At 53.6% G+C, this 24,888-nt stretch overlaps 3 protein-coding genes and 2 pseudogenes across 3 annotated transcripts, besides 9 other annotated features; 4 read left to right on the forward strand and 1 right to left on the reverse strand.

The window, feature by feature from the left end:
- Positions 1–24,888: part of a sequence feature (areas not merged during assembly with more than two copies in the genome that could not be assigned to a particular haplotype) that runs on past both edges of the window.
- Positions 648–678: a microsatellite.
- Positions 712–753: a sequence feature (T-rich).
- Positions 785–820: a sequence feature (AT_rich).
- Positions 3,778–6,471, forward strand: Tc00.1047053508433.50 (annotated as a pseudogene).
- Positions 7,588–7,926, forward strand: Tc00.1047053508433.70 (trans-sialidase, putative; the record flags this gene model as incomplete). The annotated part of the gene is made up of 1 exon (XM_813597.1): positions 7,588–7,926. The coding sequence occupies one exon, from the start codon at positions 7,588–7,590 to the stop codon at positions 7,924–7,926; it is 339 nt and encodes a 112-aa protein (XP_818690.1).
- Tc00.1047053508433.80 (uncharacterized protein) lies at positions 8,206–9,378 on the forward strand (the record flags this gene model as incomplete). The annotated part of the gene is made up of 1 exon (XM_813598.1): positions 8,206–9,378. One exon carries the CDS (start codon positions 8,206–8,208, stop codon positions 9,376–9,378), a length of 1,173 nt encoding a protein of 390 aa, XP_818691.1.
- On the forward strand, positions 10,416–11,252 carry Tc00.1047053508433.90 (mucin-associated surface protein (MASP), putative; the record flags this gene model as incomplete). Its single annotated transcript, XM_813599.1, has 1 exon — positions 10,416–11,252. The coding sequence occupies one exon, from the start codon at positions 10,416–10,418 to the stop codon at positions 11,250–11,252; it is 837 nt and encodes a 278-aa protein (XP_818692.1).
- Positions 10,765–10,870: a sequence feature (GA-rich).
- Positions 12,873–13,813: a mobile genetic element.
- Positions 15,994–16,956, reverse strand: Tc00.1047053508433.120 (annotated as a pseudogene).
- Positions 17,864–22,529: a mobile genetic element.
- Positions 23,857–23,878: a sequence feature (AT_rich).
- Positions 24,775–24,821: a sequence feature (A-rich).

Genomic DNA, 24,888 nt, shown 5'->3' on the forward strand with positions numbered 1-24,888 from the left:
GGGGTGCCGTGTGTTTCCGCCCAACTGCTCCACTCGCACACCCACCGACACGCTCATGACGACGGCCCTGTGCGCCTCGCCTGCTGCACGCATGAGGAGGGGCCGCGACGAACGGCGCGCTGAGGGAGCCGTGACGTGTGGGCGTGCGACGAGGGCCTGTGGGGCGGAGCACACATTTCTTCCCTCCTGTTTTGTTTCCTTGCGGCGAGGGCTGGCAGACACCCGCAGCGCCACACACACAGCCACACCCTGCCGCCGTGTTTTTCTTTAAGGATTTGTTTTGCTTTGCGTGTTTATTTCATGCGGTGGCGCACCCTTCGGTGTCGGCCTCGTCAGCATTTCTCTCCCCTCCGATGATTTCTTTTTCTTTTGCTGCGCTCACTCTCCCGATGGAGTGACGCGACTGCCGTCATGTCTGCGTGCTTCTCTCAGTCCCCACACACACGAGTGACTGTGCTCTGCGGGCCGCACTCACGCACCGATGAGAGGGCTGAGCGGAGCAGCAACACGCGGATGACCCCATGAAATATAAACGATGTGCGGACACACGGAGGGTCGGACGGTTGAAAGACATTTAAATATCTTTTAAAATTTATTTTCGGACAAAATATGCGGTCAATTTCTGGAGCAACATGGTAGTCGGGTGCTTTTTTTTTTTTCTTTTTTTTTTACTTTTTTATCATTTGGGTGTGGCCGTAATAAAGGACGACATTTTTCATTTTCATTTTCTTTTTTTTTTCTTTTTTTTTCTTTCCAAAGTGTGAGGGGTGGAAGGGTGAAGATGAATTTTTATTTATTTATTTTTATTTAATTTTTTAATGAATTGCCGCTGCTTGGGCTGCAGTGCAGTATCATGAGCCTGAGCAGTTTTTTTCTTTTTATTTCTGTCATGCACTTCTGCTGTACATTTTTGTGCGTCCCTTCACATGCTCTGCTCCTGTTTTTACTTTTTTTCCTCGTGTGTCTGCAGGCACACACAACCACATGCACGCACAAAATGCAGATTTCAGTGGATTTGGATGCTTCTTTTGTAGCGTGTGCTGGCGGTTGCGTGTGGCTGCTGCTTCCTTCGTGGGCGTGAAGGGGAGGAGGAGAGGGAGCGCGCACCGTGAGTCACTCTTCCTGCGGGTGTGATGCGCGCGGTGGGCTGCGACTGCTGTGGAGGGCCGCATTCTTTCGGTGTGCGCTTCTCCGCCGTTGTGCCGTGCGTTTGCGCATGCCATTTGTTATGCGCGTGTGTGCTTGGCATGTTGTTTTGGACCGTTGGGCGGCTGCCATCTGTCTGTGGCGGATTGTGTGAGCGGGCACGTGCGGATGAGGGTCAGGGCGTATGGAATGGAGGAATGGCTTGCGGAAAGGGGAATTTGATTTGGATGGTATTTGGACCGGATTCATTTGGCTGCGGTGGCCACATGCACGACGGATGTGTTTCCGCATAATGGGGGAGGATGCGACAGGGTTTTCCGAAGTGGCCCGTCAATGCAATTCGGGTTCCATAGCACCGAGGCACAGTGGTCTTCATGCAATGGCTGGTGACGGCCTCTAGTGGATCGGTGTATTTATGCTGCTGCTGCTGCTCGAGGAGGCGTAGAAGTGCGATTTGAGGTGAGCGGCGAAAGGGCCACACATCCCGCATCGATGGTCGTCTTTGGCCCAGCGGGTGCCTCTGAAGGTTTTGTTGGATGCAGCGTCCTTATGCCCGTCTCTGGATGGCGGCATCCCTGATGCAGCCAACGGACGGGGCTGGGAGCGACGGTGAGACGCAAGCACGTGTGGATGTTCGGAGCGGCCGGCGCACCGCACGCTGAGAGCATGGCACGGTGAGGGCCGGACCTAGAAAAGGGACGCCGCGTGGGACGTCAATCTTCACTGCAGCGACCGCCACCGAATTCGGGTTTGCTCGCACCTTCTGCGGTCCCTCTTCCTCCCCTCACTTCTGTGCCGAGGTCTGTGCCGCGGGATCCAGCAGCGTGATGTTTGGCCGCAGGAACATGGCCCGAGCAAATGATTTGTGGGAGGGGATGTGCACTGCGGGGAAAAAGGAAAAAAATGGTTGCGAGACGACCACCACGACAAGACCGGATTGAAGTTGTGTTTTGTCCACTTGCGCGAGGGCGGCCTGCCACATGGTCGGTTGGGAGGATTATTTTTTTTTGTGTCGTTGTGCTCTCTTTTTATTCCGCTGCGTTTTCTTGCGGACCTGCGAAGGGAGATTTGCAAGAAATTCCTGCGAGGCGTCCGTGCCGTCGTCGGAAAGGCGGATTCCCCCTTGAAAAACGCTACTTTATAAATTTTTTTTGGGCGGGGAGTTCCTGTCGATTCACTGCGACTTTGTTTTGCGGATTTGATGCGTGTGTTTCCGAGCGGTTCGATCTGTGCTCCCGGCCCACTCGGATGTGTTGTGCGCGTCGACGTGAGGGTGCCTGCCAGCCGTTTTATTGCCTCCCCCGCTGTGGCTGCCGCCGTTGCCTTCCTCCCTTCCTGAGGTCCTGCGGCTTCTTGACACGATGTTTTGGAGAAGGCGTTGCCGCTCTTGTCGTCCATGATATTTTGATTCTGGTGTCGCGGTCAGGAGACATTGAACGAGAGGATTTGCTGCCCTTTTGTTTTATTTGCCCTCTCTGTTTGACGGCCAGTTCTACACAAACGTGCTCCTCGGCACCTCGGTTGGTGCTGGCGGGTTTGCTCACAGTTGTTGCTGGCAATCGCATGCGCCAACTCTTCTCTGCTCCCTTTCAGTGTCGCATTTTTTTATTGATTGACGGACGCCATTCTGTCCGGCGTGCTACTTTGATTGGATTGTGTGGGACTGCTCGCCAACGCCATCGGAGAAAGCAGGCCGACTTTTTCACGTATTTAAATTCCATCTTGCGCGCAGGTATTTTTTTCACATGTTCTGTTGGGCACTCAAACAGCATGGGGTCCAAAACTATGCGTGCGTGGAATTCTTCCTGCCATGTGGACTGCGGGCAACACCGAGAGGCTGCCACTTTGGCCCCGCAGAGTTTTTGTGTCTCTTTGCGGGGTTGGCAGGGAAATTCCGTGCAGCCTGCTACTGCTGGTGTGTCCTTAGATGTTGTCACTCCATGCGAATGATGTGCTTCAGCGAGTGAGGGGAATGATTGGGTTTGTGTGCGGTCTGATTGTGTTTGCTACTTTTTGCGGGCACGCAATACTTGCTTGGTGGGAAAATGTAGCGGGCGATGCATGGCTGCGTCTCGCCCATCGTTCACTGCACGATGGTGTGGTGCACATTTTGGTGTTGACTCTGCGATGTGGCTGCGGTCTCCTGCGCGGTGATGGTGGTGTGTGGAGGAGAGTGTTGACCCGCGGCGGGACGGTGGGATCGTGTTTTTTTTTCTCTTTGTTCCTTCCCTTTTGTGAAGGTGTGCACTTATTTTTTGTGTGAGTGATGGGGCAAACCGACAGAAAACGTGAATAAAACAAAATAAAAAGGGCGATATTGTGGCGGTGTTGGGGTTGGTTGCAGGCCTCGACTGCTTCACCGACAGGCGTTGCAGTGCGGCTGCATGACGCACCGACCGCCCCGCCGTGCGAGTGCCACGCCCAACGCCTTTAGGACAGCGAGACGAGACAGCCGCGACTGTCCTTTGGAGCCAGCGGTGCCTGCTGGCCGCAGTTTGGCGGTGCGAGTGGGATGCTTCACCGCACGGGTGTTGTGATGGCACCTCGCCGTGGCTCTTGTGATGGCTCCGACGCTGCAGCTCGACATGTGGGGTGGCGGGGAGTAAAGTGTGGCCGCAGTGGACCATGAGCAGCACCAACATGAGGCTGAGTGATTTCCTTTGGAATTATGTTGGCGGCAGGGCGGCCGTTGATGAAAGACTACAATGTGGCGAGGGAGATGTTTGCTCAGGAGCCGGATGATTACGTACAAGACCAGCGGCCTCTTGAAGAAATCCTTAACTTAACTGCGTGCCAGGCGCTGGAGGCCATTACTAGGCCTCTTCACGAAGGTGTGCACTCTCTCGGGCAACGTAGGGGCTATGAAAGAAAAGCATACGATCACTCCTCCTGCAAGGGGAACACCAAACGGAGTACTCACGCAGGTACCGACAGAAGCGAGGCGGGAGGCAGAGGAAAGGCTAAGAGGAATGCAAGAAATGAAATTTACCATTTCCACTAATATCGAAGACGTACTGTTTAAAGGAAGAGTTCGCGTCAACGTAATGAGGCTGAACGACTTTCTTACGAGGGAACTGGACGGCAGGGGCATTGTGGACACCAATCGGGATGTCTTGCTGGAGGAGTTTTTCAGGACCCCACGAAGTATATCCGTGATAAAGGAGCGTTGAACGAAATACAGGCATCGGGTCGTTTTTTGAGTATGAAGCGAGCTGTGAAGGGTGAAGTGATCTTCGATGAGGATATACGCAAGCTTTGCGATAAGGGCGTCAACAATCTACCGGGGTGGTCATTGGCTGCTGCGAAGGTAAAAAGCAACTGCTCATAACTCCACTAAACATTTCTTGGATGCGGCTGCCGAGGAGGCGAGGAACCCAACGACGACGAGCGCACCGAAGAAACTGGAGGGATGCTACGAGTCTGTGCACAATGCGAGGTGGAGCCATGCGGTGGAACTTCCGGACGGCGTGGAGCGAAAGAAAACGAGGACGGGAATGGGGGTGCATGAGGGGAGGCCAGAACAGTCATGGTCGTACAAGAAAGCTGACGACGCTATCGAAGAGAATGACGCTGTGCAGCAATTCGGTGCGGCACCTCCCGTGTTGATGGTGCTCGCCTTGGAGAAGGGATGGCCGTACTCGTGAAATACGATACAGGATCTTCCTAAGGACGTTTTGTATACTGTGAGGTGGAACAAGTGTGGCAGATCGTCAAGGGCGATCTAACCGCGTGGTTCAGCCCTCACGGTGGGACCGACTTTGAGCCCAAGCGACGTGTGTGTTGATTGGGACGCCCGGGATCGGGAAGTCGATGGCTGCCGGCTCGTACCTCCTCTACCAGCTGCTGCACTGCGACGTCGAGAAAATCAAAGTGGTAGTCCACTGTTTTGGTGGAGGAGATGCGTGCGTGTTTGACAAGACCACCAGAGCGGTGAAAAGATACAGCGATGAGGACATGTGCATCTTGGAGTTGAGAAGTTTGAGGGGGCATGGGGGGAATGTGTATATTACCTACGATGTGGCAAGGGAGGGAACGCCGCCACTGAGACATTTTGCGCCTACTTCTGGATGGGACATGATTGCGGTGTCATTCCCAAAGGTAGCCAACTATGATGAGTGGGCGAAGCAGCTACAGGCCGCGCGAGTCATCGTGAATTGCCCCGACGAGGTGGATGTGAGGGCGATGTGTGCCTGGATGAGACGTGATGAGACTCCAGATAAGCAAGCGGAATACTGGAAGAAGGTCAAAAAACACATGTATCTTTCGGGACCGATTCCACGTCACGTCTTTGATGAGGAGGCGTTTACGGAACGCTGTGGAGCGGTGAGGTTTGCATTGCAGTCGATCAACGAGATAACTGTGAAAGAGCATTTTTCACGGGGAGGTGAGTCGCCATGGTGTTCTGAGGATCCGTCCCACAAGCCTGTGGAAGCTGTTCGGGAAATATACGCAGGCGGTGTGATCCTTTTCAATGCACCGATGTCTGATTGCCTCGAGGAACGGACATTGGAACGCTTCCCAAGTGTAGCAGAATAAAATAACCTTTTGAGGCTGATGTTGGCGTCGAGGGATAATATTTTGCCAATATTTTTTGGATGGTTTGCTTTGAAATCGTTCACGGAGAGTGCCTTTGTCAAGGCAATAGCGACGAAACTCACGGAGTTTGAGCCGCCAACAGGACGCCAAGCAAAGCCCTGCTCTTGACGTTGGCTCCTGAATTGCATCCCGAGGGAGATGAAGGTTTGCTGCCGAGTGCATATGAAAAAACGATCCGTAAAATAAAGTACGGGGTGCTGCACAAACCGTGGGCCACAAACCTTCCGCTGGTGGACGTCTTATATTGGTGTCCAATCCAATGACGCTGGTTGGGCTGCGGATGGCTACGGCGGGTGGGCGCCACACCACCGCCAGCACTGTGCGGCACTTCACTGAGTGCCTGGCGGCATATTTTAATGGTTGGGAGGAGTTTTCCCGAGACATGTCGTGGGAGATTATTTATGTGCAGCACGCAGACAGCACGCCGATGGATGGCTGGCGGAGATGTGATGTCGTCAATTCCGATAATGTGAGCGACATTGAAAGCCGTGAGATTCGGTGTTCTGTGAGGAAGAGGTGCGCCAGTACCAAGTGTCAATATCGTACAGAGACTTTTGAAGAGAAGAAACTCTCCGAAGTGTGCAAAGATAATAATAATGGGAAACTAGATTAGGAAATTGAAAATGAACGAGACATTTTGATTTATGGTAAAAAATATTGCGGGAGTTATATATTTTTGGATGCTTGTGTGTGCATACGGTGCAGGTGCACCATCCCCATGCGGCAGCACCGCACACAAATGCCAAAATGTCCAACGCTATCGAACTTAACGGTGACCGAAGAAATTAGGGAAGGAGTGGGGTTGTTTGTTTCTGGTGAAAAACATTGGGTGATTTTTATACGGTATGTTGATTGTGTGTGCATACGAGGCGTAATTGGAAAATTGTCCCGGTATGAGGGAATCATTGTGGCTGGTGGTGTCACGGCGTTACCGCATTGTCCATTTTCTTCTATTGTGTTCTAAGGCCCATCACTAACAGAAGCATCTTAAAGGGATGGACGAAGAATAAGTTCTATTGAGGAAACAGTGCACTCCGTGTGACCGCGTGGAGTGAGGCGCCGCGTCATGGATGGATGAGGAATCGCTTCCGCGTGTGGCTCTTTTGGTGATTGCTCGCTCCGTGTGCGTTGTGTGCCGGCAGCGGGCTGTGACCGTATGCCGTTGGCTGTGGGATTGAACTGGAGGCGGTGGCGGTGTGTCTCTTCTCTTTCATTGTGGGTGATTGCTGGCGGTGTGTGCGTTTGTTGTGTGGAGGGCCGAATCTTCTCACCCGCGGACTGGCAGCACTGCGATGGTGCGTGTGTGTGAGGGCTGGTGTGGAGTTGCCGGCCAGGGCGAGGGCCGTGGCGCTGCTTTTTCCGCCCGCAATTTGTTTCTTTTGTGTCTTTTGTGCTGCTTCTTGTCGTTCCCCCTCTCACCCTTTTCTCCTGTGTTCCTGCGTGGAGTGGCCGCATGCTCACGGGCCATGTTGATCGTGAGTCCCTCCTGACGGCATCCATTCATCTCCCTCTGTCTGTTTGTCATTCCCTGTTGTGTGTGGCGTGTTGCACCGCGTGAGAACTGACCCGCACACACCGACGGCCCGCCGTGACTTGCCGTGTTGCTGCTCTTTTCTGTGGGCGATGGTCCTCCGTGCTGTTCCTTACGGATTGTCTCGTACCCCGCTCTCTGCGTGGGTGCTCTGCTCTGCTCCTCACTGACCTTTCTGGTGTATTGCCGCTGTTGCTGTTGCCTGTTGCTCCCCTCCAAGAAGGAAGTTACTACCAAACGCTAATCGTTACTGTGAAATTCGAAGGCTCTGAAAGGACCAACAGCACGCACACCGCCCACACACATATATTTATATGCTCTCACGTGTTGCTGCAGTGAAGGCACCCCGCACACACAACCGTCGCCGCGTGACCGGATCCAGCGGAAGGAGGAGGGAAGGAAGAGAGAGTGAGCCGCAGAGGCCCAACATGTCCCGACATCTCTTCTACTCTGCGGTGCTTCTCCTCGTTCTTGTGATGATGTGCTGCGGTGGAGCTGCGACCGCTGAGGTGGAAAATAATGCTGATGCTTCAACTCCTTCTGGGTCGAAATTGACAGGTGCCATTGCTTTAGAGGGGAGCACTTCAGGGGGTGTTGAGGGGCTGCAACGGGTCGATCTATTTGTGCCGCATTGGCTGACCTGGGCTGCGTGAGGGTGAAGTGGGAGATGGCGGAGCCGATGCGCTGGTGAAGGAATTCGTGCTGTGCACTGCTGCAGAGGAAGTGCTCCGCACCGAACATGAATGAATATCCCCAGATGTTCTGCGAAGCGGGCGTTCATGCGAGACGCTGCACGTTGGATCGGTATTCCAGTGGTTGGTGTGTAGACGAAGTATCCGTGAAGGGTCAGCAAAACGCCCGATGGACAGTTGCCCCATCACTGGTCCCGCACTGGATGTGAGAAATGCTGCCGCTGTTATTTGGAGGGGAGAATGTTTGTCTGCGGTGCCTGGGGACAAGCCCTCTTCGTGGTGTCTGGACACGCCTCCCACCAACACGATGGATGCGAGGGACCCGGAAGAAACATACATCTCGGTGCTGCCATGCATGCGGCATTGCGGTGCCTCAGCATGCGGGTGCGTCTGAGAGTGACTGAAGAGGGTAATGCCCGTTGTGCCCCATGCACGGACGGAGCGACGATGACGTGGGTTGCTCCGCCCTACGACGAAGGAAAAGCTATTTTCCGTGACCACGCGCAGGTGTGCACGATATCCGCCACCAGCGACAGCCTGCTTCCAGTGGTTCCGTGGGGTGGCGAGGAGAGAGTGTATGGAGCAGGACGGTCTCACCGGCATATACTGAACAAGCTTTGCTACGGGCGTCCGTCCCCGATCCAGAGAGCATTGGGACCGGCCGTGGCACACCACCGAAGTATGTGGACACGGCTGCTCCCAGAAGCATCCGTCGCCAGAGGAGAAGGAAGTCGCCTCCGGTGCCACGACGACAACGGAGTGCGCTTGCCCAGCGACCTCGCGGGCGCGCCGCAGGAGGCGGAGAAGGAGTGCGATCTTCCGGACATCGACTATGTGGCCGCCGATGGTGTGACGTCTGTTGTCGGACAATCATTAGGAGATGAGGCCGCCAGCGACAAGGCCGGTGGCGGTGCCACAGCCACGGGACCCAGGAGCCCTGATGCCGCTGGTGCCGCGCAAGGCGCCGTGGACCCTCCGCCGAGGGAGGATGACGCGGCGGTGGGGTGCGGGGGTTGGGAGGCAGACATGAAGGACGCCCCGCCTCCGATCCACGGCAGTAACACTGCGGCTGCTGCTTGTCCCTTTCCGCTGCTTCTTCTGCTTGCCGCTGCCGCCGCGGTGGCAACACTCAGCAGTGGGTGCAAGAGAGAGAGGCCTATATCAACTGGCATGTCCCTATCAGTATATACATACACTCTGCTTGTCCGTATACTTTGTACCAGGGACATGCTGTATGCACTCTCCCTCTTTTGTTGTTCGCTGATGTGGCGGCACCACGCATGTATTATGGGTTGGGATAAGAAATTGTTTGACTTCTTCTGGAGGATATCGTGCTGTGTTTGTGTGCGTGTGCGAGGGATCTGTGTGGTTTTGATTTCCCTATTTTTATTTACCTGCTTTGGCATTGTGTAATGGTACTTCCCTTCTCCATTATGTGTGTTCTGAAGTGTTGCTAGGGCACCGGGAGTGGATGCCTGTGGACGCACGCCGTGCATTATGCGCTACATTGGTGGGAGGGGAGACTGACATAACTGGCGGGATTCAGTAAAGCGCATTTTTGCCCACAGACCCTGCAGCCGCAGCAGCCTGAGTGGCGCTTTGCATATGGACGTGTGGATTGTTTCTCTCTTGCGAGGCCTTTTCTACTGCGTGTCATTTTCCGCTCGGGTACCGTGCCCGTGGCAGCAGCGGCGGCATCAAAAGGGCTGTGTGCGTGGAGAGTCCTTGATTGAGTGCCTGTCTTACTTCTCTGTTCTGTTGATTGATTGTACCGTGTGCCGACCAAACGGTTGGCGTGACGTTCTTCTGACGGCGGGGTCCACGTGACATGATGTTGCGTCGCGTGGTTTGTTGCGGGTGTGTGATTTCCGCAACGGTTTTTGGGCGGTTGACTGTTGGGTCGTTGAGGGCGGCGTGGCGACGGGTGTGGATGGACCCGATTGTGTGCCGTGGCTGTTCGTGCGGGGAGCCGCGGGAAGGAGGAAGGCAGCGGAGCGATGGGCTCACGAGGAGTGCGGTAGCGTGCAGCCATGAAGATTGGCGACAGGGAACTCACTGCCGCTGCGAGTTGCCGTGTGTGGTGTTTGTTTCTGTTATTATTGCTTGCGTTGTTGGATGTGGCCGCTGTGGGGGAAGACTGTTTTTTGTTTCTTTTTCACGCCTTTTTGGGATCCTTTTCTGCACCGGCATCACTGTGTTCTTGCCGTACTGTTGCGCCCTCTTTCCCTTCCATTCTGGGGGCAGCTGCGGGTGGGTTTTACATGCCGTGGAGTTGTGTGCCGTGCTGTCCGGTGTTTCATTGTTGCCTGTTCTTCCTGCGTGCACGCGTCCCCCATGCTCATGACAACAACCCTCATGCAAACGCTACTCCTCCTTTTCCATGCTGCTGATGTGTGTGTTCTTCTCATCCTCCTCTCTGTGTCCCTCCCTAGACTGTGTGTGCAGCCGTGATGATGACGATGACTGGCCGTGTGCTGCTGGTGTGTGCCCTCTGCGTGCTGTGGTGCGGTGTCTTCGGTGGTGGATGTTCTGAAGCGCCTTCTCCAGCTCTTCCGGGAAGTGCGTCCGACGGGAACCCTCAAAAAGAAGGAAAAGCCACAGATGTCGCTGGAGGTGTCCAAAGCAGTCAACAGGCAGAGCTTCAAGAAACACCCGTACCACCGGCGTCAGGATCACAGGAATTGCCAGCGCGGCCGTCACCGGCACCACAACCCGGAGGAGGTGCACCAGATTCGGCAAATACAACGACGGAAAAGAATAATCCAAATACAGAAAGTAAAAAAGAGGAAAAAGATAGAAAGAAGGAGGAGGAAGATAACGAAGCCGAAGGAGAGGAAGACGAAGAGGAAGAGGAAGAGGAAGAAGAGGAAGGGGAAGTGGAAGTGGAAGTGGAAAAGGAAGAGGATGATACGAAAGAAAAGGAGGAGACAGGGAAAGAAAAGGAAGCTGTTACCAGCACCACAGAGGTGATCTCAGCAGGCACTGAAGAGCAGCCAATTTTATCTTCTGGTGCGGCGGGGGCATCGAATATAACAAATCCCAACAGCACACCAACAACTGGAGACGATGATCCAGCAGCTGATGGTGCAGGGACAGCAGAGGGAAAACAAAATGAAAATAAAGAAGCCGATCCGAAGGAAACACCAGTCGAAGCCACAGCCACGAAAACTACGACGGCGACGACCGGCGACAGTGACAGCAGCACCGCAGTCTCCCACACCACCTCCCCTCTTTTGCTTCTTCTTCTTGTTGTTGCGTGTGCGGCTGCTGCTGCAGTGGCCGCGTGAGAGTGAGGGAGAGAGAGCCGTGCACCGCCCGCACACACACTCGTCCTTCTCTCTCTGTGTGTGTGTCCCCTTGCATGGACTCTCGCCCTCACCTCACCCCACGAAGCACACACATAATGTGCCCATTGTATATACGCATGCACACCCATGCAGGCCCGTTGGTGCTCTCTTTTGCACGACACGCACCGCTGCCGTCCTGCCTGGCTGCATGGGCGGAGCACCGTAACTGTTTTGTTTTGTTTTTATTGCATTGAGTGGGCGACCTCTCTCTCTCTCCCTCTGTGTGTGTGTTTTGCTTTACGGGAGTAATGAGAGTGTGTGCGCTGGTCGTCCCACGCTTCGGCTTTTTGTTTTGTTTTGTTTTTCATTGTGTTGTGGTTGAGTCGACCCATTATGTTTTTTTTTTTTTTTCGGATTGGTGGTTTGCTTAGAATGTGTACGCATGAGTTTTTATTTTATTTTCTTTTTTTCTTTTGTTTTGCGGTATTGTCAGTGTTTCTTATCCTTGTCAAGCCATTAATTGCTTTCTTTTACGTACAGCATGCGTCAATTGGTCACGTTAACCCACGGTCTGCAGTGCTGCTGGTGCTTTTGGTTGTGATGATGTGTGTGGTGTGGTTGCCGAGAGGGAGTCCGTTGCCACCAGGATTCGTGTGGGCGATTGGGATGTTTCGAGAGAAAAAGGTATGAGATGTCTAATGCCATTTTCAGTGGCAAGGCACTCTGCCCTATATGAGCGTGCGAGCCTGCCAGCTGCTGCACGATGGACCTCCACAGGGAGATCATTTGTCGTGGTGGAGCCGTACAATAGTGCAGCGGATCCAGATGCAAGCTCAGCGAGAGAGGAAGAAACGTCTGTCCATAATTCAAAATCATACACTCCCAGAGAGGAGTAAATAGAATCAAGAGCCGTGCGCTTGAAGTCGCCAGAGGCGTCTTGGGCAAAGCGTGGCTGATAAATTCCACTTTATTGCAACGCACAGTGTCCCCGGGGGAAAATTCGATGTTGAATAGGAGGAGCACGATTGTGGCTGTGGGGTATCCCAATAATGTTACATACGCGGCGTAATTCATTAATAACAGCATCTCTCGGAAGCAGGATTGATGTCGCCGCTTTTCATCCATGGACGGCGGCATAGGTTCCGAGTGGGTAAGGGAACGCACGTCCTCAATACATCGGAAAAGTGTGAGGCGTTTGTGTTGTGTGGTTGCACGGAACCCAATGATCCTCCGCAGCGGTGCTGGATTGGCGACCAGGTGGACAGAATTATCCTTCTTCGATGTGCTGATGCCAAGGTTTGTTTTACGGCTGTTGCGTTACAGTACTTCCACGTGATGGAAGTGGGTGGGGGCAAGTATGGGACAATTGCCTCGCCACAATGCAGTGACACACTATGAACGTATTCAATCAAAAAGAATTGCATGGTGTGATGGGACGCACCAGCCCGTGCGACCAGCCGCAGCTGATAGCGGCGTGGCATGGTCTGCTTTGAAGCGGTGGAGGCGTGCGGACAAAAATTAAGGAGTCGTTCGACCGTGTTGCCCAGTAAGCGCACCGGGCATGACTGAATGCGTAGGTTCCCACTGCCAGGGAGGAGATCGACCATTTCCTCGTCAGACAGTGTGTGTGTGAAGAGATGTGGAATAAAGCAGCTTCGCTGTTATCGACGTTGATTTTAGGTTTTGCTCGGCAGCCCATGCCGTTGTAAGTGACAGGGCAGGCTGCATTGCCGCAGCACATGCATGGATGTCCGCACCTGAGGCAACAAGTGTGAGGGCGTCAGCGTGCATGAGGGCGGAGGCAGAATAGATGCTGCCCAGGCGGCGCAGCAGATCATCCACATGGCGGAAGAAGAGTTGGGGTCCCGGGACGCTGCCTTGCGGTGCCACGGCTGAGGCGAGTTGTTTCCGGGAGTGCGGTTCGCGAGTGCATACCCTAACATGGCGGCCCCGCAGGTAGTTGTGCAGCCAGCGTTTGGTTCGAGGCCAAGGCGCGGAAGTCTGTCAAGCATGCCAAATAATTTCCCATGGTCAGTGGTGTCGAACACAGTCGAAATGTCAATCAAGACTACGAGCGAGCGATGGCGACGAGGGTGCCGTGCGGGGGCGTCGCCTCCAGGGCGCTCATACTCCACAGTGCTGAACTCATTCAATCCACGGGTAATTTTATCGATGACAAGTGTCGCCACGTCCGACGTAGAACGCGGAGGTGCAAATCCGAATTGACGTGGGTGGTGCGGCAATAACGCTGACAGACGGCGGCGAATCATTCCTTCGGTTAACTTTAGTAACACAGAGAGTGGTTTGATAGGTCTGTGACTCTCTGGGCGGCATGGATCCTTCTCAGGTTTGGGAATAGGAATATTGTCCACCGTATTCCAGGAGCCAGGCAGGCTGCCGTTTGCAAAGGAGTTGTGGATCATCGTTCTAATTGTGCCACGCGCAACGGGCCCGAGACGGTGCAGGAACTCATTCAACATGTTGTCGGGGCCAGGGGCTGAGCCGAGCGAAGAGTCGCGGATGGCCACGTCAAGTTCATACGGCAGGAAAGGCCGATCCATTTCCCAGCCACCAGGAACCAATGGAGTGCAGCAGCAGCAGTATAAGGTAACGTGGCACGTGAGGCACGCACAAAATGAAGGACGAGCAGATTTGCCTGTTGCCGAGGCAGGGCACAGTCCGAAGTTCAGTGCGGAGCACAACCGATTCCAGGGGATGAGGGTGCGGCGCCGCCACGCCGCGAAGATATCGCCACCTCGGGCTGGATGAAGCTCCAAGTTTTTCCACACGGGATTCAAAAAGTGTAATGAAAGTACAGCGTAAGGCCTCATTTTCTTCTCCCCCTTTTTTGGATGAATTCGGCTCGAGGTAGGATGTCTCCTGGTGAGGCGATGTGTGTGCTTTGTATGCTGCTTCTGCGGCGACCTTAGCTTGCAACATTTCGTGTGTCCATATTCGTTTTGGAGCTGTCACGGCTGCCGCGCGGGATATGGCGCTCAGCCGCTCGTAAGATGCCTCTGCGAATGTCCAACCATGTGGACACGGTAAAAAGGAGTGTTTCACACAACGAAATGAAAGCAGGCCAATCAGCTTTGCGCAGGGCAAAGGTGGCTTTCTTCCGTTGAGGTGGCGTGTTGGCTAGTCGTGGAGTCCCATCGTCCATCTCCATCGAGTAAGATATTCAGCAGTGGTCCTAATCCATGTCGGGAGTGGATTGCCGGTGGGAGATGCGTAGTACGCGATACGCAGTCACGCCAGGGGACGAGATATTACGATGTGTGATCCGTGTTGCCTGTGCCGTGTCATTTGCCGGCTCAAAATTCAAATCAATTAAAATAGCGGCAAAGTTCTCTCCTCCAGTCGTTGGTGGTGTATGGCTGTCCCGAAGCTCATGATGTAAATTCAGGTCACCCGCGATAATCGCTGCGGGCCCAAGCGACGGAAGATATTAATAAATGCGTATTATTGACCAATTTCTGTGGGAGGGTTGTAGAGAGTCACCACGCAAATGCTGGAACAGCTGGGTGGAAATACACGGACAGCAATGGTCTCCAGGAGTTCAGTGCCAGGGAGCGTCAGGCGCTCGCACGGTAGAGAGTGGTGCACCAGAATGGCAACGCCACCACCGCGCCCAGTGCGGGACTGAAGAAAGCCATTATGGCCAGATAATTTCGTCGTTACGTTGCTACGGTCATTTATTTCCTGGAAAGGAACGATGTCAGGTTGATGCAGCTCCAAACACGCAGCAAATGCAATCTTTTTTACGGACGAGAGGCCTGCAATGTTAAGCCGCCAAATATTGATGCAGCCATCCTCCTCGGTGCCAGGGTTCTTGTGAACGTCACCGCAACGGGTGATATCAACGGGGTGACCGCAGCGAAACGGCCGTGCAGTATTGACCGACAGCCTGCAGGCAGACCGATTCACCTCCCCGCACCGGGCATGGCGTGGAACCTTCTCGAGGGGTGGAGTCGTCTTGGTCTCCGTCGTGCTCGCAGCAACGCCCTGCTGCGGAGTTCCTACATGCAGCCAGAGCCCCAGCACCGCGACAAGGTGCGACTTCATCGAAAAGAAAAAAGCATGGATGCATCAGGGTAACAGCAAAGCATCCGCTGGAAAGTCAAATCACAGGCACGCATCACCACAAACAAGCAGCAGCAGAAGCGCTGCAAGCCACGGGTTAACGTGGACCAACTGACACATGGCGTATGTCGAAGGAAAAACTTAGTGGCCTCGCAAGGACAAAAGAGGCTGACACTTTTGAAACAAGAAAAACGATATGGGAATAACAAAAGAAGACTAAAGTGTCCGCAGTCAAAGCATGCCGCCAATCAAAAAAAAGTGGAATGAGTGCACTCAACCACAAACTCAAAAAGTAAAACAAAACAAAAAACCAAAGCGTGGGACGACCAGCGCACACACACTCTCATTACTCCCGTAAAGCAAAACACACACACAGGGAGAGAGAGAGAGAGGTCGCCCACTCAATGCAATGGAAACAAAACAGAAACAGTTACGGTGCTCCGCCCATGCAGCCAGGCAGGACGGCAGCGGTGCGTGTCGTGTAAAAGAGAGCACCAACGGGCCTGCATGGGTGTGCATGCATATATACAATGGGCACATTATGTGTGTGCCTCGTGGGGTGAGGTGAGGGCGAGAGTCCATGCAAGGGGACACACACACACAGAGAGAGAAGGACGAGTGTGTGTGCGGGCGGTGCACGGCTCTCTCACACTCACTCTCACGCGGCCACCACAGCAGCCGCAGCAGCACACGCAACAAGAAGAAGCAAAAGAGGGGAGGTGGTGTGGGAGACCGCGGTGCTGCCGTCGCTGTTGCCAGGCGTCGTCGTGACAGTTTTTATACCCGCAACAGGGAGTGTTGTTTCATTGGGATTATTATCTTTATTCTCATCCGTTTTTCCTTCTGTCCCCGCGACATCTGATTCCGTTGTATTTTTCGGAATATTTTCTCCAGTGCCCTTTTCCGTTTTGTTGTTAGCATTATCACTGGCATCCGGGGGTGTTGTTGTGGTTGATTCGGCCTGACCGTTAGATGCTTCATTATGGTCGGTGTCTGCGATAGGGACAATGTCTCCTGCCAAATCCTTGGTTGGCTTCATGCTCACCGAGCCTTACTCTGAATTTGGCACACGCACGTCCTTTGCCTTGTCGGGTGATCCTCCTGCCGGCGGTGATGCTGGTATTCCTGTTGGTTTTGGGTCTGAATCCTCCGGTGGTGCGCCCGGTGCCTCTTCCGATTTTTTTCCCAATTCTTCTTCGCTTCTCAGTCCTTCTGGAACTGATACTCCCACTGTAGCTCCCGTACCAGGCGAAGGTTCGGTTTGCGGTTTTGGGCATTTATCGGCATCATTTGGTTTTCCACTGTACTCTTTGCAAATACCCTCAACTTGAGAGTCATCAGTTTCCTTGAGACTCTTACCGTACACAATGTTGCAAAGCTCCCTCATCGCATCATATACACAACAGTTCACAGCTGATTCATTCAACTTCCCATTCTTCGTATTGTCCATCTCACATTCGTTCTTCAGCAGTTCATGCCATCTTGGGATCAAATTCTCACGCCAAAAACTTTGCACACTGTTAGCATCAGGCACCGACGACACCACCACCGCCGGCACCGCACCACAGCACGCAGAGGGCACACACCAGCAGCACACGGCCAGTCATCATCATCGCCATCACTCCTGTCACTTGCGTGTGGCCTTCAGCACAAACTAACAACACGTCAACGCAGAGTGAAAGCAAAAGGCAGAGACAAATCACAAAGAAACAACGGCAGCAGCCCTGCAGAGGAACGCACACTGACCTGCACACCAGAAGTAAAAAAGCAATACCAAAACAAAAAAAGTAGTTGGGTGCCCAACAGGAGTCTCCTCCTCAAAAAAAATACACTTCAGCAGAATCATCATTTCATACGCCATGCAGCAATGCAGGACTGTGTTTATATGTACATGCGTACAGTACCTGCACAAGGAAAAAATATTACTGTTCCACAAGCCCACACAACATCCCACACATTTCATGCGGCATCCGGCCTGTCTCTCCACTCCTCCTTTCGTGTCGTCCGTGGAGCGCACAGCCGTGGTGCCTGTACCGCGTGTGGGCAACAGAAGCAATCAAGAGGGAAAACAATTCACTCATGACGGTGCGCAGCAACCGACCATTAAGTAAAACAAAAGAAAAAGGTACTCCCATTGTTCCATGTAAACAACATTAAAAAGAACATCAAAAAAAGAAGGCCCGCAGGGAACGCGGCAAATATTCTCTGTGAGAAGTCGCAACGCCACACTCCGTGGCTCAGAACACTGCCACAACCACACACAGTCCCAAAAGCAGAAGCAGCAGTGGTGTTTCCACACACGAGGTGATACATTAGCCACTGCTCACCGTCGGCAAGGACAAGTCACCTTCGAACCAGACTTTTCCACTCTCTTTATTTTTTGTTTAAAGAAGATGTGACCTGTGTGGCTCTGCTGCACGCACCGCTGTTTGTGGGCTCCTTAGCGGCGGGGCGTGTGCTCGAGGACCATGGATGCAGTCCCATCGCCCGTACACATCGGTGGTATTGGACGTCATGAGGTCATTATATTTTTTCCTACTCTTACCAGCGCGTCTAGCTATACAATGCCATCTGGGTGCCGAAGAGGTGGTCGAGCAGCAAAATGAGTTTCCTGCTATGAAGCAACTGCCATTGAGAGAACTTTCCGAGGCGAAGGTCCTGTTCAATGCCCAGCCGTTGGCGCACAGCCAAGGTGCCTGGACACTCTAGAAGCAGATGGTGCAAGGTTTCCTGCGGGCCGATTGGCGTGCTTGTGGAAGCTGGCTGATCCTGCGGCAGCAGAGATCGCCTCCTGGCACTGCTGTTTCGATGCCGTGTGGCGTCTGGGTTGTGTGCGCAGCGACTTCTGTGCGGTGCGGTGCTTCTCCGTGTGGGGAAAACCATGTCGCAGAAATCACATTTGAGCTCGGGAAGCGGTGGAGGATGTTCCGGATGAAAGGACCGACAGTGACTGACGAGATTCGAGAATCCCGTCAATGTAGAATCACAGTGCGGACATTTCTCCTTCCGACGGCGTGTGACGGTCCGTCTCCTTACTGGAGAGACGTCTTCCTCCCTCGCCCACGGGGGAACAGTGTCCGTCCCCGGTGCAGTTGGATCGTTGTTAGAGCGCATATATGCAGACTGTTCCGGTGAGATGTTGCAGAAACGGCATTGGTTCGTGCAATCTCTCACGGCCCAGTATAGTCGGCCCCAGAGCTCAGATTCCCCGCACCTTGCCCCTGCGAGGTGAACCAGTTCCTGACGGTGTAGAAATTCCTGAGCGATCAGGTCCTTACCGCTGAGATCGGATGGCCTTGTGCCGCAAAGCAAGTAGCGATGAGTGTCTTGACGAATGGTACTACGCCACTTGTCAGTGAGCTGGGTAGTAGAACATGTCAGCAGATCCGTATGCCATAAATGTGCGATTCCTTGCTCCGTGTATTGTCCGGTTGCCATAGTCTGCGTCGCATACTGATCTGCAGGCTCGTCAGCATGTACTCCACAATGTCCGTAACAAAACTGCAGGTGCACGGACCAGCCAGCACACGTCAGTGTCAAGAGACGCTGCCAGATCTGATCCTCCGTCCAGTCTGTCTGACTGTGCGGGCCCTTGTTTAGAGCCGCTAGAAGAGACTGACTGTCCGTAACCACAAGCAGGGTTTTACGCCTGTGTTGGATACGAGGGATCATCAGCTTCTCTAGGGCTAGAAGCAGCGCACGGGATTCCGTCCTGTAGCTGCATGGGCGTGCACCGCAGTTTATGCTGGCCTTTTCTATTATCTCCGATGAGTTGAGGGATGAAAGGAGTATTCCAACCCCTGCTGACTTGGGAACGTCGACACCGCCATCGGTCGCAAGTATCCACGAACGATGGCTGTGCAGCGCTAGAGCCTCTTCGCTAACCCTGCGCTTTTCCCTTATCAGCCCTTCTTCGTCAGTTATTGAGTGGTCTATCGGAAGTTCCACGCCGATGGTGACCCGGTGTGCGGAGGCCGCAAACCAGGGAGGAATGGAGCTGCGAAAGAACCGCTCCTCGCGTGGTGAGCTCTCGGTGATGCCGTAGTCCTTTGTGTATGCGTCTACGAAGGCATATAGCTCGTCCCGAGATAATGGCGAGATGCGGAAACCGGCGCGAGGCGGTGGCTCAGGCGGGGGTCTCCGCATCCAGTCCGTCTGACATGCGAGTGTGTTCTCAAATATGGAGAGCCGTGCTCGCAGGCAAAGGACGTGGAGCGGCGGCATGTTAGCCTCCAGCAGTGCGGATTCCGGGTCGACAGTGCTCGGAACTCCGCTGACAATGCGTGCCAGAGTAGCGTACGTCTTCTGCATCTCATTCTCCGCTGAATCCGTCGCTACTGCCCATATGAGCTCGCTGCCATAGCGTAATTTGGAGGCACCGTATCCAATGACGAACGTGCGTAGGTCATGTGGAGATGGTCCCGCCTCTTTGTGCGCTATGCAGCGTAGCTGCGATATCCGTTGCGAATTGGCAGCGCATTGCTTGGAGGCCGCCACATTTAGCGTCAGTCGTGGATCAAGATCCATGCCGAGAAGCTTCGTAGTTCGCGATGCCCCCATGGTCATGACTGGGATTTGACATCCAGCCACTACCAGCGGCCACCTTCCTTCGCGATCAGAATCTGACTCCGTGTGCGTGGAAAGTGTGAACCAAGCAGCTTCCCACTTTGACGGGTTGATGGCCAGGCCATTTTCCTGACTCCACGCATGCAGTCTTTCCAAGAACCATGTTGGCTGTGGGAATGGCGTCTTCCCGGGACTGCCCCTTAACAATAATAGAGAGGTCGTCCGCATACATGTCTGCTGTGACACCCGCAAAGCTGTTCAGCAGATTGAGAAGTGGGTGTACGTAAAGGGAGAACAAATACGGTCCCAGCACGGACCCCTGAGGATCTCCTCGCAGCATGGGACGCCGATCGCTGTGTCTGCGGCCAACTCGTGTCTTCGCGTAGCGACCACATAGAAAGTTTCTAAGCCACCTTCTACAATTCACCCCCGGAATATTAGCCAGCAAGCGACTGAGGACTCGATGATCTATGGAGTCAAAGGCCTTGCTGAAGTCAACCAACACCAGCAGGGTCCGATGGGGTCTGTAGTGGAGTTGATTGCCAATACCGCTCTTCTTGGGAAGGTTCACTTGGAAATAGTGATTTCTATTATGCTCCACTTCGTGTGTCAGGTGTGCCAGCTGCATCGTCGTGGTACGCATACTACGATATGCATACTGGTGGGGGTGCGGCGTCCACACCCAAAGCAATCTCTTCAGTACCATTTTCTCAGCAACCCTACTCACAATGGAAGTAAGGCTGATGGGTCGATATGACTCAAGCAGTTCCGGCGACTTGCCGGGTTTTAAGAGTGGAACGATGGTAGCGCGTCTCCACTCAGCCGGAATTGTACCGGTCGTCCAGCTGTGGTTAATGCAACGAAGAAGGAATCGGAGGCCCTTTGACGAAATATGTCGCAGTGCCTCACTGTAGACTTCATCCGGTCTGGGGGCTTGCCATACGGCGTATTACGTAGCGCAGCAAGCAGTTCCGTAGAATTAAAAGGTGCATCAATAGGGCAGTGACAAAACCCCTGATGCAAATGTAGAGATAGACTCGTTGCTGTTCTGTGGTCCAAAAATAGAAGAAACAAAGCCCAAAGATGTGTTCTGTCTGTTGATGCCTTTGGAAAACCTTACTGCCTTGTGAGAGGGGTGAAATGGAAGAAAGATGCGATTGAGAGCAATCGCTGCTCTCCTTGCTGCCTTGTAAGTGTGTTGGCCACCTCCCAATAAAATTGATGTGGGAGATGGAAGTGATGCCTTTTTTCGTCCGGAAATGTATTTCCATGCGAGTAGCTCGCCTGGATTTAACTTGCTGATGCGACGTAGATACGTGTTGCGCAAGCGCTCTCGGAGTAGGAGGAAGAATTGACTCCTTGTCCGTTGCATTTCGGCCTCACGGTCGGGCGTCGGTAACTGTAGATAGCGGGCCTTGCTGTCGGTAGCCATCCGCTCTGCCTCCATGAGAGTGTCGTCCCAAAGCCTGGGACCGTCCTTGTGCATGCCGCGGGGGCAGTGTCGTCGATACGAAGTTATAAGCGCTCTCGTGAAGGCCTTAATGCCGGTGGACTGCTTTTTATAGTCGTATGCCGGAAGTTGTGTGTCGAGGTCCTTGATGAATGAATCCCACTTGCACTTCCCCCAACTGTAGAATATCCTAGGTGCCGAAGGTATGGTATCCTTAAATGCCTGATGCAGCGTAAATGTCAGCATATAATGATCACTAAGCGGCGACACGGAAGCTGACCAATCCGACACAGTCAAATGCCTTGACCATGCCAGATCGATACAGGATCGTTCTCTTGTGCCACGGGCATACGTGATCTCACCAGGGGTGTTAACCAAGGTGAGTCCCGCATCCGTGCACAGTTCTAAAAATTCTGCAGAAACCTCGCTTGGAGAAGTCTCCAAGAAGGGCTCCCACTGTGGGTGATGCATGTTGAAATCCCCACACAGCAGGAGCGGCGTCGAGGCTGGAAGGCAGTTTACTAACCGCCTGAAGGATTGCGTTACTTGCGGTGGTGGTCTCATATAGGCACTCGCGACAATAAGATCACGGTTCTGGTCCAGAGCAACCTGGACCACCACCACTTCATGGCTGGTGTCATGCTGGGGGATGGTGAGAGGTATACGCTTGGAGCGGAGAGTTTTCCGCACCAGCACCGCCACACCGCCTCCCTTGCCGATGCGCGACTGTGCATAGAGCACATAATCTCCAGTGTGCATGCTGGCGATCTGCTCCGACGACTTCCAAGTCTCCTGGATGGCTATTATGTCTGCTCCCTGCGCCATTAATGTTGCGAGTTTTGACGGCGTGAGGGAAAAAACATTCATCTGGAGTACTGCTATGGGGCCTGGGTGCTGCTCAGTTGCCTCGCTTAGCAGTAACATTTGTCGTTGCACGTCACATACGGCACGCAAACGGTATGTATAGCGCTGATAAGCGCCGATGGAATTCAGCAGCGGATGAAAATACCGCTCCGCGGGCATCCATGTAAATGGCTCCATCTGGTGCCCTTCCGACCCGTTTGTGCGGCGTCCGCCACCTCTCCGCGTGCAACGGATGGGCAGCAGGCGCTTAGCTTCCTCCCTAGCAAAGAGTACTGCACCCTGGCACCACGTTGAGGCGACCGGCTGACCCAGAGCGTTGTTGTAGTCTTATTGGTGGTACTATTTGGCATTTTGATCTTCTGATTTGATGTCCGTGCCTTATGATCCTCACCACCTCGTGTATTTTACTGCGCCTTTCTATTTTGTGCATCTGACATACCGGTCACACCTTGTGTGTGTGTGGAGGCTGAGTTGCCAAACCTGGTGGCTCTGGATTATCGCTAGCCGAACTCAGTGACTCTGGCGGAACTCGTGTCTGTCCAGTGATGGCTGTATCTGCTTCCCTTGGCAACAAAGGTCCTGGACTTCTCAAACCCTCCTCGCTGTCTCTCCCACTCTCTGTCTGTGGCACACCGGTCTCCCCACCATACGGCTGTAATGCACCAGGCATGTTCTTGTAGGATCCGGTTTCCCTAGCTCAGGGCTGGGAGGACGGCTGTTATCGTTATTATCGTCTCCTGTCGCCGTCACACACACGGACGAGCAGCAGCAGCACAAGAGCGCAAGGACCAACACGGCGCCGCACCGTCACCATCGCAGTCATCATCGCCCGTAGTGGAGTCGCTGGAGTCAGTCAGCTGATCGGTGAGGCGGAAGGAAAAGAATGGAACGAGAGGGACGGAGCACAGCGGATACAGCGAGTGAGCGCAGACAACATGAGGAGGGGGCAGCAGGCCCAGCCGCACAGTCCACACACCACGAGACGGCATCCACGCAAGGAAGGCACACAACGCCAGCAGCCACCCACCATGCAGAAGGAGAAGACATCCACCACCATCTCCCCCGGCTCATTCCCGCAGCCCCAGGGAAATGGCAAAACCCCGCGGCCACCACACAACGCACACGGAGCAAGCGAACCCTCATCCATCCATGACGCGGCACCAAAACTTCCTGCCATCCCGCCATCAATGGGACACGGAGCCCAACTCAGCGCAGTCACACGCGGTGCATCACACCCACAGGAAAATAGACTCGGGGTGCGCTCCCCCTCCTCCTCATGGCCACGGAAGAAGACAACAGCCGCCACACGCAACTGCCAGCATGCACTAAAAAAGGGTGCATTCAAATCCACTGCAATGTGCATCTTGTGTGTGTGGTTGTGTGTGCCTGCAGCAACACAAAGCAAAGACGCAGAAAAGAGGGAGCAGAGTATGTGGAGGGACGCACAAAAATGTACAGCGGGGACGCATAACGGAAGCAACAACAAGAAGACCGCTCAAACTCATGACTGCACCGCAGCCCAAGCAGTGGCAATCCACACAATATTTTTGAAAACAAAAAAACGTCCCCTTCGTCTTATGTAAACCCCACCACACAAAATAATTATAAATGAAAAAGAAATCGTCCATTACTGCTCCACACAAATTTAAAATAATAAAAAAATCGCCTGGCTGCCGTGTGGCCACACCAAACTGTCTGTATGTATTTTGCCCGCAAAAGAAAATTAAAAAGATGGTTACGTGTGCTTCAACCGTCCGACCCTCCGTGTGTCCGCACATCGTTTATGTTTCATGGGGTCATCTGCGTGTTGCTGCTCCCCTCAGCCCTCCCATCGGCGCGTGAGTGCGGCCCGCAGAGCACAGTCACTCGTGTGTGTGGGGACTGAGAGAAGCACGCAGACATGACGGCAGTCGCGTCACTCCATCGGGAGAATGAGCGCAGCAAAAGAAAAAGAAATCATCGGAGGGGAGAGAAATGCTCACGAGGCCGACACCGAAGGGTGCGCCACCGCATGAAATAAACACGCAAAGCAAAACAAATCCTTAAAGAAAAACACGGCGGCAGGGTGTGGCTGTGTGTGTGGCGCTGCGGGTGTTTGCCCGCCCTGACCGCAAAGAAAACAAAACAAGAGGGAAGAAATGTGTGCTCCGCCCCACAGGCCCTCGTCGCACGCCCACACGTCACGGCTCCCTCAGCGCGCCGTTCGTCGCGGCCCCTCCTCATGCGTGCAGCAGGCGAGGCGCACAGGGCCGTCGTCATGAGCGTGTCGGTGGGTGTGCGAGTGGAGCAGTTGGGCGGGAAACACACGGCACCCCTCACAGGAAGAGTGCATCAACAAACAATTAGAAGAGGGAAGAGTAGAAAAGAAAAAACGTCCATATTGATTGCCCCAAAAGCAAAAAGAAGAGGAATGGCGGATGAGTAAATGATTATGACACAAAAAAAAGAAAAAGTTAAAGAAAATAAACCATTAAAAGATGAAAAAAACTCACAAAGCCCCGAAGGAAGCAAAAAACAAGGAGAATAAACACAAAAAACAAGTAACAACAACAACAGTAGAAAAAAAAAGAAAAAAAAAAGAAAGTGAAAACACAAAAAACAAAAAACAAGAAGCTGCAACGAATGGCTCCTGTGTTCATGCATTCACACACAAAAATGCGTCCACGCAAACAG

This window comes from Trypanosoma cruzi, genomic scaffold (assembly GCF_000209065.1).
Source record: "Trypanosoma cruzi strain CL Brener 1047053516815 genomic scaffold, whole genome shotgun sequence".
NCBI classification, from domain to species: domain Eukaryota; phylum Euglenozoa; class Kinetoplastea; order Trypanosomatida; family Trypanosomatidae; genus Trypanosoma; species Trypanosoma cruzi.